General features: G+C 51.2%; 1 protein-coding gene across 1 annotated transcript; it reads left to right on the top strand.

Annotated features, from left to right (window-relative positions):
* The first annotated feature begins 4,948 nt into the window (after positions 1-4,948).
* On the top strand, positions 4,949-15,406 carry LOC311530865 (uncharacterized protein). Its single transcript, XM_084647847.1, has 5 exons — positions 4,949-5,190; positions 6,145-6,284; positions 9,010-9,136; positions 10,139-10,252; positions 10,622-15,406. The coding sequence occupies exons 2-5, from the start codon at positions 6,177-6,179 to the stop codon at positions 11,737-11,739; spliced, it is 1,467 nt and encodes a 488-aa protein (XP_084503973.1). The 5' UTR covers positions 4,949-5,190; positions 6,145-6,176; the 3' UTR covers positions 11,740-15,406.
* Positions 15,407-16,604: the final 1,198 nt, after the last annotated feature.

Here is a 16,604-nt window from a genome sequence, read left to right as displayed (position 1 = left end):
ACCTAACCTCGCGGACGCGCCACTCTGCGCTGCCTGCAGGACGCTCTATCTGCACCCAGCGCCTCTCTATGGAATTTAAAAAAAGACCGGAAGTGAACGGGTGGGACGCGCTATCTCCTGGAAAGGGCCTTTTCTCTATGGCCTCTCTGCGGGAGGGGTGTGACGCTCTGGCTTCTGCCTCCCTCTAGTCTCTATGGTCAAAGGGGGCGGGAGCTGACGTTCTGGGGGCGGGGCTGGCATAGGCCCCGCCCTCAGTGGAGTGGGAGGAGCCACTGGGGCCATGACGGGGGCGGGGGGCACTTAGTGGGGGAGGTCAGAGGCAGCCCTGGGGCTTGCGGGGGAAGGTTGGAAGCAGCCCCTGCGGTTGCAGCCCTGCAGAGCTGTCGGCCCCTGGCCTGGTGGCGGGCACTGGGTCGGGCCGACGAGGGTGTCGTGGGGCCACGAGAACGAAGGAGCTGAGAGTGGGGGGACGCTGGTGGTGGGAGGGGCTGGTGAAGGCGTCTGGGGGGGCCGCGGTCCGAAGCACTAGGGTCTCCCTCTCACCGCCTACGGGGCAGGCATTGGGGACTCTGTGAACCCTGCTGAAGGAATCACATCCCCGGTGGGCCATGGGATCAGGGCGCAGTGGAGGCTGGCCTGCCAGGGCTTCCCTCCCCCCGTAGGTGGCTGCAGGTCCCCCCTACTTGGCATTGGGCCTGTGTCCAAGGCAGATCTCCCCAAAGGGGATCCATCCACCACACCCTTCTACAGGGCAGCGGGGTGAGGTGTCGGGGGACAACGGAGGGATCCCCTGAGTCTGGGAAGAGGTCAACAAATGTGAAAACAGGAAAAGCGTGTGGGTACAAGGTTCAGAATTAGGGATCCAGAGGGGGCTGCCGAGCAGGGGAGTCCGGAGAGCGCCCATTGGTCTTTGAAAGAGTCCAGGGAGCTGGGGGATGCCAGCCACAGGAACTCTGCCTGGAGACTGGAACAGACGAGTAAACGTAGGTCAGCCCCGCAGTCACAAAGTACACCCACCCCTGCCCAACCTTCTCGTCCTCAATGGTTAGATGGCCATTTTAGCCAGGGCGAGGAGAAGGCCCCCAAGACGGTATGGGGCCGCGGATAGGGGGTGAACAAATAAAGAGGTGTGAGGAAAAGTGCAGTCAGGACCTTGGCAGGAGGTTCTGGAGGAGATGAAAAAGGGTCTGCAACCAGGCCTGCTGCAAATACTCGTGCAGCAGGATCTCCTTGCCACAGAAAGAACAACTGTGGGAGGACTCTGTAAACTGTGTCAGCATCACATCCGTGCTAACAACTCCATGAAGGAGCTTCCAACTTATATCCCCAGTGGGCTGTGGGATCAGGGTACAATACAGGTTGGCCCACCTCCACAGGTGACAGCAGGTTCCACCACATGGTCTTGGGGCAGAGCTGGCTGAGTACCCGCCTCTCCCAAGTATCTCACAAGCGGAAGCAGGTGGGAGATGCTCTGTGCCCCTCACCTTGTAGTCTATCTGGTGCCTGCAATGGGGAGCTGGATTATCTAGCCCCCATCTCACTGGCCTGGGAGGTATCCAAGGGGAATCTCTCTCCCCAGCCAGAGGGGGTGGGGATAGTGGGGGAGGGGTCTAGTGGAGGGTAAGGGGCTTGTATGGGGAGGTGAGAGGGGATTAACAGAGGGGAGGGACTGGATGGGGAAAGGGCTGGTTGAGGGAGGGGTCTAATTGAGTGGGTGTGGTTTGTGTATGGAGGAGGGAGGGGTTTCAGTGAAGGACCCTAATGGTGGGTGGGAACTGTGCAGAGGAAGAACTTATGTGAAGGTTCCTCATGGGGAAGGGGCAGGAGCCTGTAGGAAAAGGGGGTGGAGTAGAAGGAGAAATGGGGACTAAATCCCCCAAGTTAGAGGAGTGAGAGAGCAGGGGAAATAAAGAGGTCAAAGCAAAAGGAAGAGCATGATGGATTTGAAGCTGCATGTAATAGTCTATGAATTCGACATGCTCTGAGTACTGTAGAGAGGTTTACTGGTTGCAGATGTTGGGTTAATTCAATAATCGAGTGATCAGGACACTCCCCAGAAAGATGGGCAATACACAGATAAGAAATCCTCAGCAAATGGCCAGGACTAACCATAAGATGTTGCCTTTGTCTCCCAGTGGGCTGCAGAAACTGGTTTGACCAGCTTCAAGAGACTTAAGTAGAACAAAGAACTTTGAGTGAATTAAAGGGCAACCCAGCGAATGGAAGGAACACTTGAAGAACAGGGTCTGCTGGTGTACAGGCCTATGTTCTTAAAAGCACAGCATCCCAATGCCAAGACAAGACAGCTGTTCCCTATCTGACATGATGTATTGAGCAGCAAAAGGAGATTTGATCCAGTAAAATATTTTACATCCACCCACTGACAAAAATTGCAATAGTCATACATGATTTTAGTGTTAAAGAATCCCTGATCAATGTATCTGTCTGCATAAAGCCTCCGAGGAGCTCACAAATTTGTTTTACCTGGTGTTCTGATTACCTGAGTTGGACTGGGATTTTTTGTTAATCCACTGTTCATGGAGTTTCACTCCTTTAAATTGGTGACTTTTACAAATGCTATTTTGATGACTCTTAGCACTTCATCATTTCCCGTCATTAACATGGTGCAGATGGTTGTCTGTGTGTTCATTCATTTCTGTTTTCATAGCAAATAATCATTGAAAATATAAATAGTTACTAGTAGTTTCAGCAGTCACCTCTCACAGTGTTTCGAGTGTAACACATCCTGTTTGTATGGCAGACAGCAGTATGAGGTTTTAATGCTAATTTTTTGTTCTTTTTACCCAGTTTATTCTTTGGGATCATATGACTTCAAGGCTGATGCTGATTATGCAGTGAACGCTTCTCTTTCCCGAGCAGAGGTATTTGCATCTGAATGTCCCCCTCCCGCCCCATTCATGTGGATGTAATGGAAATAAAAAAAACCCAAATTTTAAACTAAAGGAATTAACAGAGGCTTCAAGCCCTTCAATTCCCCTTATTCAGGGCTTGTCTACATGGTGTGATGCTAAAAGTGTGAAGTTATTGCGCCGTAAACCCATATGGATGATCTTGTTCAGAAGTAAAGTCACGTTAGTTATGACTATAGCAGTCATGGCAACCATAAAAGATTGCAAGAGTCCTTCCCAAAAACACTATTATTCATCAGACCTTTGATGTGTCCAGAACGCTTACAATTTTTTGAATAGTCCAGGTATAACCCACATTTGATTTTTCAAAAAGAAGGAGTGAAGCAATGGGGCACTCATCTTAATTTCCCTGAGTGTTGCCCTGTGTGGAAAAGTCACTACGATATTTCCCAGATCTCAATTTTGGCCTGACAAAATTGCAATAAATGGTTTACGGTTGAAATTTAAGATGATCTTGCCTCTTCTCTCTACTGGTCAGGGTATCTGTTATGACCAGGAGAATGAAGGCTGGATAGTGTCATCATGGTAGATCCTCTTGTGCGCACAGATGGTGTTGGCTTGGCTGTACAGGGATCCCCTCTATAAGCGATGTATAGAAATTCTTGTCCCAATAGAATTAACCAATCGATCCACATTTTTGGTGCTCTAACTGTAAAATTCCTCTTTGATCTCAGCCTCTAGCTGCTCACTAATCACATGTCATATAAAGCATACCTGTTACTATGTACTCCCTGGGGAATTTTTCTCACAAACACAGCATTGTCTCTGACACCTTTCTGACATTTTCATGGTAATATTAATGACTGCGATATCTGCCTAGGTGTTACGACACAGCCTGAGAGGCTGTAATAAAAATATTTTCAGCTCACTTAACACATTGTAGTGTTGCATCTCAGCCCATGGGCACAGTGCAGGGCCCATCACCCGGCCCAGAAACACCCAGAAATAGGCTGTGATTGTCCTTATGAGATATGCTCTGTACTTTGTTTCTGAAGCTGTGTAGGATGTTTTCATTGTAGGCAAACCACCTGGCAGGCCGCTCCCTCTTTACTCACCTGACCGATAAGCTGATCAGACATCAAGGGGGGGAAATGTTATAAACATATCTGCTTAAGACAGCCCTGTGATATCAGCGGCTGCTCAGTGCAAGAGCATGCCCATGTGCTGACAGCGCTGAGAAGTGTTTTGAGAAGAAGGATGGAGGATGCTGACATTCTTATGCAGCACTGAAGAAGCCAGGTGCACACAACTGCACGTTACGCCCACATTATAGAGACCCCAGGCAAGATTCACAAAGCTCCTTAGATGCCTAAATTTGGGTTTCGGGGCCTAAGTCTCAAGTTTTGGCTCCACAACTATTCCCACAACTCCTGTCAAATCATCTAGGCTCCTAAACTCACCCAGTGCCTACGTTTTCAGGGAAAAAGTTCCTTTGGTGCCTGCCCCTGGGTGGGGGGACATGAGGGGGTTTGGGCCCAGGGATGGCTTAATCCGGCCCTACAAATAACTCCAGGAACCTGGCGACAAAGCACTGACAGCTCCATGACCTGAGCTAGGGGAGCAGAGCTGGTAGCTCCGGCCTAGGGCTGGTAGCCAGGGAGTCTGGTGTGCAGACAAGAGACCAGCTCTGACCACCTGCTCCCTGTGCCCATCTGTTACCAGAGTGGTCACATACAGTCAGTGTCATCGAGAAGCATGCTGCCTGCAGCTCCAAGCTCTGGGCAGCCTCTCTAGGACCAGCACCCCCATCACTTCTGTGCCCCCATAGACAGGAACAATCTCCATAGAAGTCCCCCGCCCTTCTCCCCCCTCCCCGGGACATTGACGTCTCCTTTATCTAGTCACTGACACGGTGGCTTCTATGCACGATGCCGTCTAATGTGGGGAGAAGCTGCCCGCGCCCAGGCTGGTGGGGTCCCCAGGGGGCAGGATCTGGGGCAGGGGCCTGCAGCGCGGTGGGTTGATCGCTAGGACCCAGGAGCGGCTGGGGGGCGGCTCTGGGGGGAGGATCGCGGGGCTCAGGCCCGGCCGCAGGAAGTGACTCGCAGCCGCTGCGGGGACTCTGGCTCCCGGCGAGATCCCCGCGCCCCGGCGGCTGGTGCTGGGAGCCCGGAGCCCGGGCTGCAGCCGGGAGAGGGGAACCTCCAGCCGGGCCCTGCCCGCTGCTCCCCGGGAGCCTCTCCCAGGGCAGAGCCCCCAGCCCGGCCAGGGCCCCTTCCCGGCCCGGCCCCTGCCCCGGGCGGCCCCGCTCGGAGGGAAGGTAAGAGAGACCCGCCCCCCCCGTCACCCCCGGGCTGCAGGGGGCGGGTTTGGCCCCGGGCTGCTCCCCGCGGAGCCGGCTGCGATTCCCTGCCCCGGGCCCGGGAAAGCTGCCGCAGCCCCCGGTGTGCGCGGGGCGGGGGGAGCCCGCGCCGGGCTGGGGGCTGGGACAGTGACACCTGGGGTTGTGAGCGGGAGGGGGCTGAAGAGGGGCGGGGGGAACAGGGGTGTGTGAGGCCAGGGGCAGGAGGGGGATGGGATGGGGGCAGGGGGAGGTGGCTTTAAGAGGCGGCTGAGGGGGGCTTTAAGAGTTGTCCAGCCTGGTGGGGACTTTCTCCGGTGCCGGAGCCTGCAGATGAGGGGAGAGACCCGGGGGAAAGGTCTGGGGCCTGGCAGGAAAGTGACTCTGCACAAAGGGCCCCTTTCAGGGACCTGCTGGTGAGTTTGTGGTAGATGGGGAGCGAGTCCCAGAGCTGCTGCCTTCGGTGACACTCCCAGGCTCACACTCCTTCTAGTAGACTGGTGTGGAGACAGTAAATCAGGAAGTGTTATTTACTCCTTCTCATAACACAAGAACTAGGGGTCACCGAATTAAGTTAATAAGCAGCAGGTTTAAAACAAACAAAAGGAAGCGTTTCTTCACGCAACGCACAGTCAACCTGTGGAACTCTTTGCCAGAGGATGTTGTGCTGGCCAAGACTATAACAGGGTTCAAAAAAGAACTAGATAAGTTCTTGCAGGACAGGTCCATCAATGGCTATTAGCCAGGCTGGTAGGGATGGTGTCCCTAGCCTCTGTTTTGCCAGAAGGTGGGAATGGGCGACAGGGGATGGATCAGATGATCACCTGCTCTGTTCATTCCCTCTGGGGAGCCTGGCGTTGGCCACTGTCAAGACAAGACAGTGGGCTAGATGGACCTTTGGTCTGATCCAGTGTGGCTGTTCTTGTGTTTTAGACGAAGTAGCTGATCTGTGTACTGGAGAACAAATGCCCAGAAGAACAGGACAGTCACCAGTTGTCCGAGGCAGAGGGGAGGAGAGAAAAGGAAGGAGACAGAAAGGGAAAGAGAAGAGACTGAAAGGGGCAGCAGGAGCGGTAAGTGAGGAGGGAGGTTCTCAGCTCCCAGCCCTGGCCGGATCCATTCCCTGCATCCCCCTGGGCAGCCTGATTCTCCTGGGAACAAGGTGAGGAGCTGACAAAGGGAAAGTTCCTGCCCTGGCCGAGCTGCTGGATGCACTGCCCTTGGGGCCAATGTCAGGGGGAATCCACCAATGCAGCTCCTTTGATTCTGCTCTTTTCTAGTGTATGGCTCAGACGATCTGTTACGGGGTGGGGGATTTAAAAGTGTCTCGTGGGGGTTCAGTGCTGGTGGGAGGGGCTGGGTCTGTGTTGTAATAAAGTAACTGAGGGTTTTCCCAGCGTGGCAGAGTCCAGAGCATCTGTCTGCAGGGAGGGAGCCTGGGGGAATCGGGGTGTGAAATAGACTCAAGCCCCTTCTGTAACCTCCCCAATGGCCCCTCTCGCCCTGACAGCCTGAAGAATTACGTCCATGTTTTGCTCCAGATCCTCCCGTCTTCCAGGGGATAGGGAAAGTAAATGGCTGTGATGGAGCCAGCTCAGGGAGGAGATTTTCAGGGAGCTGCAGGGGGGATTTGTTGTAGAGGGGGAGGGGCAGTAAACACACTGGGTGAGGCAGGGAGGGGACAGGGCGTGATAAAGCTGCTGGGACATGATCAACCTGGGCCTGATTTTCTGAACAGGCCCATTGGTGGGGGTGGGGGAGAAACATTCCCCCATTTCTGAAACAGGAAACACCCCCCCGGGGCAGGGCTGGGAAAAGTGACCAGACTCCCAGTGCCAGAGCCTGAACCCACTGGCCAGAGGCTACTGTGGTATTTTGATAGGTCCATAGATTCCAGGGACTGTTTTCATCATCTAGTCTGACCCACTGTATAAACCAGGCCTGAGAACTTCCCCAAAATAACTCCTAGAGCAGATGAATAACATCTGATCTTGATTAAAAACTTGTCTGTGATGGAGAATTGGTAAATTTTTCCAATAGTGAATTACTCTCACCATTATAAAATGTACGCTTTATTTCCTGTCTGAATTTGTTTAGCTTCAGCTCCCAGCCCTTGGATTGTGTTATATCTTTCTCTGCTAGACTGATGAGCCCTTTATTAAATATTTGTTCCCTCTGTAGACTGCAATCAACTCACTCCATAATCTTCTCTTTGTTCACCTAAACAGATAGAACTCCTTGAGTCTATCACAATAAGGCAGGTTTTCTAATCCTTTGATCATTCTCCTGGCTCTTCTCTGAACCCTCTGCAATTTGTCAACATCCTTTTTGAACTGTCAGTACCAGAACTGGACACAGGATTCCAGCAGTGCCTGCACCAGTGACAAACACAGAGGTAAAATAACCTCTCTAACGCCTACGCAAGATTCCTCTGTTTATACATCCAAGGATCGCATTCGCTCTTTTGGCCACAGCGTCATACTGGGAACTCATGTTCAGCAAATTATCCACCATGGCTCCCATAGAGTCTCTGCTTCCCAGAACGGCATCCCCCATCCTGGAAGCATGGCCTACCATCTTTGTTCCGAGCTGTATACGTGTACATTTAGTCATATTCAAATGCATATTTTTTGCTTGCACCCAGTTTACCAAGTGATCCAAATTGATCTGAATCAGAGACCTGGCTTCTTCACTGTTTACCAATCCCCCAATTTTTCTGCCCTCTGCAAACCTGTTTAGTTATGATTTTGTTTTCTTCCAAGTTATTTCTTAGAAATGTTAAATAACGTAGAGCGAAGAACCAATCACTGTGGCCCCCCACTTGAAACACCCCCTTGATGTTGATTCCCCTTGTAAAATGACATTTTGAGACCTATCAGTTAGCCAGTTTTTAATCCATTTAATGTGTGCCATATTAATTGTGTATCATTTGAGATTTTGATTCAAAATGTCATGTGGTATCAAGTCAAACGCCTTACAGAAGTGTAAGTATATTATGTCAACACTATTACCCTTGACAACCAAGCTTGTGATCTCATCAAAAAATGATATCAAGTTAGTTTGAAAGGATTTATTTTCCATAAACCCATGTTGAATTGCATTAATTACATTACACTCCTTTAATTCTTTATTAATCAAGTTCCTGCATCAGCTCCTCCATTATCTTGCCTGGGCTCAGTGTTAGGCTGACAGGCCTATAATTACCCATGTCATCCTGTTTACCCTTTTAAAAATTGGCACAACATTAGCTTTCTTCCAATCTTCTCGAACTTCCTCAGCACTTGAAGACTTATTAAAAAATCAACATTAACAGTCTAGCAAGCTCCTCAGCCAGCTCTTGTAAAACTCTTGGATGCAAGTTATCTGGATCTGCTAATTAAAAAATGCCTAGCTTTAGTGGCTTCTGTTAAACATCCCCATGAGATACTAGTGGAATGGAGAGAGTGTATATGATGAGGCTGTACCGTCTGGTTTCCCCCCAAATATGGAAAGGAAGCCATTGGGGTTCCTGACCCTGTCCCTGTCCCCTGCTCAGAGCTCTGCTTCCCGTATCAGCCTGTGGCTGGCAGGCGAGTGGGAAATAAGAAGTCTGTGCCTTCCTCCATCTGCTGGGGGGACAAGGAGCTCTCACCTTCTCCCCACCCCCTGAAGCCTCCTGGCTGCTCTGAGCACGGTGGGCTTGGAATTCTGCTACTTTAGTCCTCCGAGAACTTCTGGGTTTTTGCCTTCCTCCTGTGTGACTAGTGAAATAGTGGCTGGGGCAGCAGGTGCTGAGTGGGGGGACTCTTGTTGTTTCAGATGCCGGTGACCTTCGAGGAGGTAGCTGTGTATTTCACCCAGGGGCAGGGGGCTCTGCTGGACCCCGCCCAGAGAGCCCTTTACAGGGACGTCATGCAGGAGAATTACGAGACTGTGACCTCGCTGGGTAAGGGATTCCCGTCCCCTCGGTTATTAGAAGCCGTGGGGTCTGTGTGTCTGAATCTGGTCAGGTTCTTCCTGGTCAGTTAGATTAGAGGGGAATGGGTCCCATAGTTCACAGCTCCAGTGTGAGAGAGGCTTGCATCCCCATCCCCTCCAAAGTGGTCAGGGAGTCGTAAACCCAATGGACATGCTAATTCATCCCGATCCCTCCAGCTTTCAAGGGGGCAGAAGGCATGTATTGTCCTGGCTCTGTTAACTATAACTCACATGCAGAATCCTTGTTGGTCTCCTTTCCCAGGAGACCGAACTTGACCTAAGAGGCTCCTCCAAGCATCTGGGAAATGCACTGAATTGAAACTGACCCTCCTGCCCCATCACCTACTTTGAGATTAAACTGCATTCCTTTGCCATTCGTGTTTTTTTAAAAATTCAGCTGCCTGTTGAGCCCATCTGCTTCAAAAGCCTCCAGCCCGTGGTGCACATAACAGTATACATCTTGTGAGCAGGTGCTGTTGCTCTGAGGCTGACTCGGGAACCAAGGATTTTGACATTGGGGGTGTGAGACTAAGGCAGGAAAAAATGTCTCTCACCTCATATTATGCAATCTAGATCCCTGGTATCAATAACAGGCAACCCCAAAACTATCACTATTCACCATGAGGTGCAAAGAGGTTACTGCAGTGCAGCTTTTTGATTACATTGATGAGTCTGAACTGGATAACTGCTCATTGACTTCAGTTTCCAGGTTTATGCTAATTGAGTCTTGGTGGTAGACTAGTTCCATCCATGGGGAGGGCTCTGGAGGTTTAGAACTAGGCAGGGGTTTAACCCCAGAGCTGTGTCTGCATCAGCAAATCCCCCAGAGTGCACAGACCCTGGAAATTATTATTATTCATGCTCCCAGCACAGTGTGGGGCCAGGTTAAATTCCGGAAATGTTCCTTGTGACAGATACTCTCCCAGTATTCCATACACCCTGATCTTGTCTGATTTCACCCCCCGAGCAGGATTTCCCATTCCCAAACCTGACCTGATCGCCCGGCTGGAACGAGGGGAAGAGGCGTGGGTCCCGGATCTCCAGGCCTCTGAGAAAAAGGAGGTCCCGCGAGTCACCCACACAGGTGAGGAGTCAGTGAAATTGACATAGAAACTGTGTGGTGAGTGAAGGAAAAAGCTGAGACTCCCAAAGATGTGCTGTGAACGAACTCCCCCAGGTCTGCCCCGTCTCACCCAGGTCAGGGCTGTAATCAACGGGTCGTGCCTCACCATGACAGATATCACTCACAGCTTCCCACCCATCCTTTAGCTGTAAGCAGTTTCCTCCCCAGCTTTACTCCCCTAGGAGTGTTTGGGTGGGATGTGGAGGCAGAATCCAATGTCTCCAGCTCCCCAACAGTCACTGTGTGGTGTTTTCCCTCTTTGCTGTTCCCCTTTTGGTCCCTTCTCCCCGGCACAGGCAGTGACTCCTGTCTGGATTCTCTCTCTCCCAGCAGGTGATGAGACTGTGAGTGAGAACAAGGAGGTGACTTGGCAGGTGGAACCAGAGAGGGCCTTTTTGAGAGGAGCTGAAGGGAATTTTCCCCAGGGCTTGGAACAGGGAGAAGCCTGGGGAAATCGGGGTGGGTCAGAGAGGCAGCTGGGAAACCAGCCAAGGAAGAAAGTGGATGCATCAATTCAAGGTGGGGGAGGATGCACAGATCCCAAGGAAACCACCGCCCAGCAGACAAATCCCAAGGATGAGAAACCCTACAAATGCCTCGACTGTGGGAAAAGCTTCAGTGTGAGAACGAACCTTATTACGCATTGGAAAAACCACACGGGAGAGAAGCCCTATAAATGCTTGGACTGCGGGAAAAGTTTCCGTCAGAGCTCACACCTTATTACACATCAGAGACTGCACACGGGAGAAAGACCCTATAAATGCCTGGAGTGTGGGAAAAGTTTCAATGTGAGATCGGCCCTTATTGCACATCAGAGAACTCACACGGGAGAGAAACCCTATAAGTGCCTGGACTGTGGGAAAAGCTTCAATGTGAGATCAGCTGTTATTAGACATCAGAGAATCCACACGGGAGAGAAACCTTATAAATGCTTAGATTGTGGGAAAAGCTTCAGTCAGAGTTCCAGCCTCACTAAACATCGGAGAACCCACACAGGAGAGCGACCCTATAACTGCCTCGTGTGTGGAAAAAGTTTTAGCGACAGCTCGTCTCTTATTAAACATGGGAGAACCCACACAGGAGAGAGACCCTATAAATGCCTGGACTGTGGGAAATGTTTCAATCTGCGATCAGCTCTTCTTGCACATCAAAGAACCCACACGGGAGAGAAACCCCATAAATGCCTGGACTGTGGGAAAAGCTTTAGTCAGAGCTCAAACCTTGTTACACATCAGAGAACCCACACGGGGGATAAACCCTACAAATGCCTCCACTGTGGGAAACGGTTTAACGTCAGTTCAGCCGTTATTACGCATCAGAGAATCCACACGGGAGAGAAACCCTATAAATGCCTGGACTGTGGGAAAAGCTTCAGTCATAGCTCAAACCTCACTAAACATCAGGGAATTCATGAGGGGGAGAGAGCCTATAAGTGGGACATGTTTTAATAGGAAGTCAACCCTTAATACACATCAGGAGACCCCCAGCATGGGAGAGAGACCCCAGAAATGTCTCTGTTGAGGGAAAAGTTCGATTCAGAGATCAGCCCTCGTTACGCATCAGACAATCCACAAAATAGAGAAACCCCATAAGTGCTTGGACTGTGGGAAAAGCTTCAATGACAGCTCAGGCCTTACTTAATGCTGGAGAACCCACATGAGAGAGAAAAACCTTGAATGTGGGGCAGGCTTCCCTTAGTATCTGGCAGCAGCAAATCCGTGCAGGGAAGAAACCACTGAGATGTCCTTAGCAAGGCAAATGCTCCAAGTGGAGCCAACACCATGTCAGACATCAGAGACTCCTCCCCACATGGGAGAATTTCTTTCAGGGGCCTAACTAGGACTGGCCATGGTGACAAACCCATTTCCTCGTTCCCACACACATCAGGGGCATTTGGCTCCCAAGGATCCAGCTGCCCATCACTGGGGTGAGGATCCAGCAGCAGCTGAGCAGCAGCTGGTCAGTGACCCTCTGGCTCTGCCTGGTCTAAGCAAACCCCAAGCAGAGGAGGAGGAGCCCTCATCAGCCCCTCCTCCCTGCCGCAGCCCTGAATGCTGAGCTGATGGGCCACAGGTGGGGGAAGGGAGAGAGAGAAACTCCTCCAGCCACTCCTTCTGCCTGGCTGAAGTTCCCCCCTCTCCCTTCCCCTCCCAGATGGGATCCCCCTGCCATGGAGATGAGGAGCAGGGCACTTGGGCCAGGCCTCACCTTCACTCTAGACCCCTGTCTCCATCCCCCATCTTTCACCAGCCCCTGGGCTGGGCTCCCCCACTTACCTGGAGCTGTTCCCTGCAGGGGGAGTGTCCCTGGAGGCTGGTAACTCCTCCCTCCCCAAATTCCCCAAGGCGCTGGGCTCTGGGGCGCCAATCGTTAAGGGACCAGGACGATGGGTTATGGGGAAGGGACTGAGGATGGAATGGTTGGAGCTGGGAAGCAGGGGGAGCTGGGTGCTGGGCTATCGAATGTTTGGGGATCATGGGATAAGAGGCGAGGGAGAGCACAGGGGTAGAGAGGTGCTGCCTCTCATCACTCACCCCTCTGCCCCTTCTCTGCGTTCAGACAGCACCACTAAGTGGGACTGATTCCCACAGGGCCTTTTGTGGGAGGCCTGGAGATACCACCTCTGCCTTGGCAGCATCAGCCTCTGAGCGTCCGTCTGTGGTAGGAAACGTGGTCAGGATCAGCCAGCTCGTCTCCTCTGACCCTCCCCCATTCATCCTACCCTAGATTCACCCAGAGCATCTAATTCCTTCTGATCCTCACCGTTAGCAGATTTCAGGGTAGCAGCTGTGTTAGTCTGTATTCACAGAAAGAAAAGGAGGACTTGTGGCATCTTAGAGACTAACCAATTTATTTGAGCGTAAGCTTTCCTGAGCTACAGCTCACTTCATCTTATGCACAATTAGCAGAGTGACTGTTAGAGTCACTGAGTTCCCCCTTTGGGGGTAGATTCTCTCGCTCCCAGCTAGTCTCACCTTGATCCAGGCCGTGCTGGCAAGCATTTCTTTTTGTACATTTTCTCTCTTACAGACGAGAATTAAATGGAGTCTAGAAGAGTAGGAGCAAGGATAGTAAAGGGTAGTGTTTTAGGTGCTGTGCTATTTGAGAGCGATGGGGTGAGTCCGAGGGATTCCCTCCTTCCCCCGTCACTGTCATGCTCCATCCTTGACGCAGCAGTCTCTGTCCAACCTTTGGAGAATTTTATCCTCTCCCCATTCTACTCCTCCAGCTCCCAAAGTGTCACTTACTACAGTGCCCCTGGCTCTCCGTGCACAGGAATCACACTTGGATCCTAAACCAGACTTCTGGAGGTGAAAGTGTCACCGACCTGGGCCAGGGTGGGGGAGGATTCAGATGAACCCCAAAGCACAAACTGAGGTTTCTGAGCTTAAATCCCTGTTTCCATCTATTGGTAAAGTGGCTTCTGGGCTTTTCAGAGCCAAGTACAGATCATTTGTCAAGGGGAAGGTTTTTGTTTTTGTTTTTTTTTCCTGTTTCGTTAGGATGATGGCAAAATGTTGTAACTAACACAACCGAATAGCGAGGAGGCGCTGAGTGAAGCAGGGTTAGCCAGCTCAGAAGAAAATGAGTAAATTTGCTCTCCTGATTGTGAATCAAGATTTTGCTTTCTGAATGTGAAAGTGCTTCATAGCCCCCCTGTATCGTGGGGTTTTCTTTCCTGAAGGTGTTGGGTCATGTACTTTGATATTAGTTTGGTTTGACAGGATGTAGCTCAGGTGTATTGGGGACGTGATGTGGCAAATGACCATTTGCCAGAATAGTCCTTTCCTATTTTCACCTCTATCCCGTCGTGAGATTTTCATGTGGTTTGAACAATGCCAATTGTCAATATGTATGGGCACAAACAGAGGGTGAGCGCCAGATTTACACTCCCAGAGGCAGAGACTGAAATGGAGAAGGAAGTTACTGCCTGATCCCTGCAACGATGCGAGATAGAGTCAGGAGGGGGATGGAGTGGGAGGTGAGGGGTACAGAGCTGGAAGACTGCACATTTCGCTCTTGAGAGCCAGACCGCCAATACTGATAACTGTGAACTTGCTGCAGCTGTGCTAGAGAGAGACACAAAATGTCCTATGAGTGCCATGGGAAGATGCCCCTGAAATCTAAAGGGCTAGGAATGATGCCCCAAGAGAAGAGAGGTGGGGAGAGGGCAGCGTCTCATCGTTGCTGAAAGAACGAGACTAGGCAGATGTAAGAAGGAAGCTGGGGAAGTCACGAGGCCTGAGCTCCCCAGAAGCCAGGCTGACCCCCATCAATGAGGCCAGAGAGAGAGGAGGACCCTGAAATTTTAGTTCCTCCCCTCCCCATCCGCCGCAGAGTCCTGGGTGCAGATGAGAGAACCCCTCTGTGCCCCGCTCGCCCCACACTGCATCCCTTGAACTGAGGTTTCCTGTTCTCGGAGCATTTACTCTTGTGACTGGATCTCGGCATCGCTCGCAGATTGTCTGCGCTTTTCTACCAGTTTTAACTTGTTTCTCTTTCCCTGGTGCCTGCGGGAGCAGCACAGTGCTGGCCTGGGACAGAAGTGGACTGTGCTGAGCCGGGCTCCGGGCCCTGGCTGGGGAGGTGGGTTTAGCTTGTATTTCTCATTTGGAAATGATAAAGCAGAACATAGTTTCTCAACCTCTCAGCATCTCTTGTCGTGAATATTAATCAAAATGGGCTTTCATGGAAGCCTCTTGGAGGTGTTATTTCTCTTTTCCTGAGCACCACAGACTGCAGATGCCAAAGCAGCCAGCTCTGTGGGATTTCAGAGTCTTCTAAGGCGAAAATCCATCATCCGCAGGGAAAATCCCCACTGGCTGTCCTGTCCCATTCACCCGCCTCCTGCGGAAGAAGAGTCAGTCAGGCTGGGGAGGCATTTTTTTGAACCTTGGTGAAGCAGCTATGGAGAGGAATGATGATAACCTGTTCTTTAAAACAGTGGTTCTCAACCAAGGGTACACATATCCCTGGGGGTACGCAGAGGTGTTCTGGGGGGTACATCAACTCATCTAGATATTTGCCCAGTTTTGAAACAGGCTACATAAAAAACACTAGTGACGTCAGTACAAACGAAAATTTCACACAGACCATGACTTATTTGTACTGCTCTATATGCTATACACTGAAATGTAAATACAATATTTATATTCCAATTGATTCATTTTATAATTACATGGTAATGATGAGAAAGGAAGCAATTGTTCAGTACTAGTGGCTGCGACACTTTTGTATTTTTATGTCTAATTTTGTAAGCTAGTTTTTAAGTGAGGTGAAACTTGGGGATACACAAGACAAATCAGCCTCCTGAAAGGGGGACAATCATCTGGAAAGGTTGAGAGCCACTGCTTTAAAGCACGTTGAAATCCACTGATGAAAAGTGCTATCTGAGAGCCAGGTTTTCCGATTTATTTTTGGCCGCACAAAGTGAGGCCCTGCGCTCAGCGTGATGGCATTTGTCCGTTTGGACGCAACACAATAACTTTCGATCGCTGCACCCAATCAGTTCTAACGTTTCAGGGAATGTTCCTGGCAGCCCTCAGGAGAAGGCTGCTGAGTTCGGTGAACGTCGGAAAATTCTGAGGGGTAATGGTGGATGCATGGGGCTCTCCAGGCATCTGGTCCCTAGCCCACTCTGCTTCAACCAGTGAGCATTTGTCGAATGTCTGGTGCATGGCTTCCACTGAGCCCTGGAGGGCTGAAGGGACTGTGATGTTGCAATACCTAACTTTTAGGTGTCTAGAAAATCACTGAAACAACCTTGGGGTCTGGAAAGGCTGAATTAGTCAGCTAAGCTCCCTGTACCGTGCATGGGGAAACTGAGGCATCTAAGGATGGGATTTACAAAAGCCAGCATGTTAGGCAGGGAGCTGCCTAAGCTAGGCGATGAGAGATGCTGATGTGAGGGGGTCCCTCAGTCTCTCCTGCGAAACCTGTGACACTTTGCAGCAGTCCGACGGAAAGGGGCCCTCCCAGGCAGGTGCCCCAACCCCAGACTGCAGAGTCGATCTCTTGCTGTGGCTCAGTGAATGTCCCACCTGGGCTGGGCACAGCACAAAGGGGCCTTTGATGAAGGTCTCTCCCCAGCACAGACCCTGCTGGGGGACAAGCAGCTGCTCAGTGTGGGCTCCCAAACCCCAGTGGAGGAGGCAGCAGCTCATGACCCAGGACAAAAAACAGAGACAGATGGAGTGCAGCCTCCTCTCTCTGAGCAGGGACACAACAGCTCCTGAATTGCTCCCCCCACTCCTCTCCCTGCCAGACCCCCAACCTTGGAGGAGATCAAGCGTAGTCAGGGGTGGATTAAGGC

This window comes from Lepidochelys olivacea (assembly GCF_965140295.1).
Source record: "Lepidochelys olivacea isolate rLepOli2 genome assembly, chromosome: 14".
NCBI classification, from domain to species: Eukaryota; Metazoa; Chordata; order Testudines; family Cheloniidae; genus Lepidochelys; species Lepidochelys olivacea.
The sequence above is the reverse complement of the archived record's forward strand: the minus strand, read 5'-3'. Positions and strand labels throughout refer to the sequence as shown.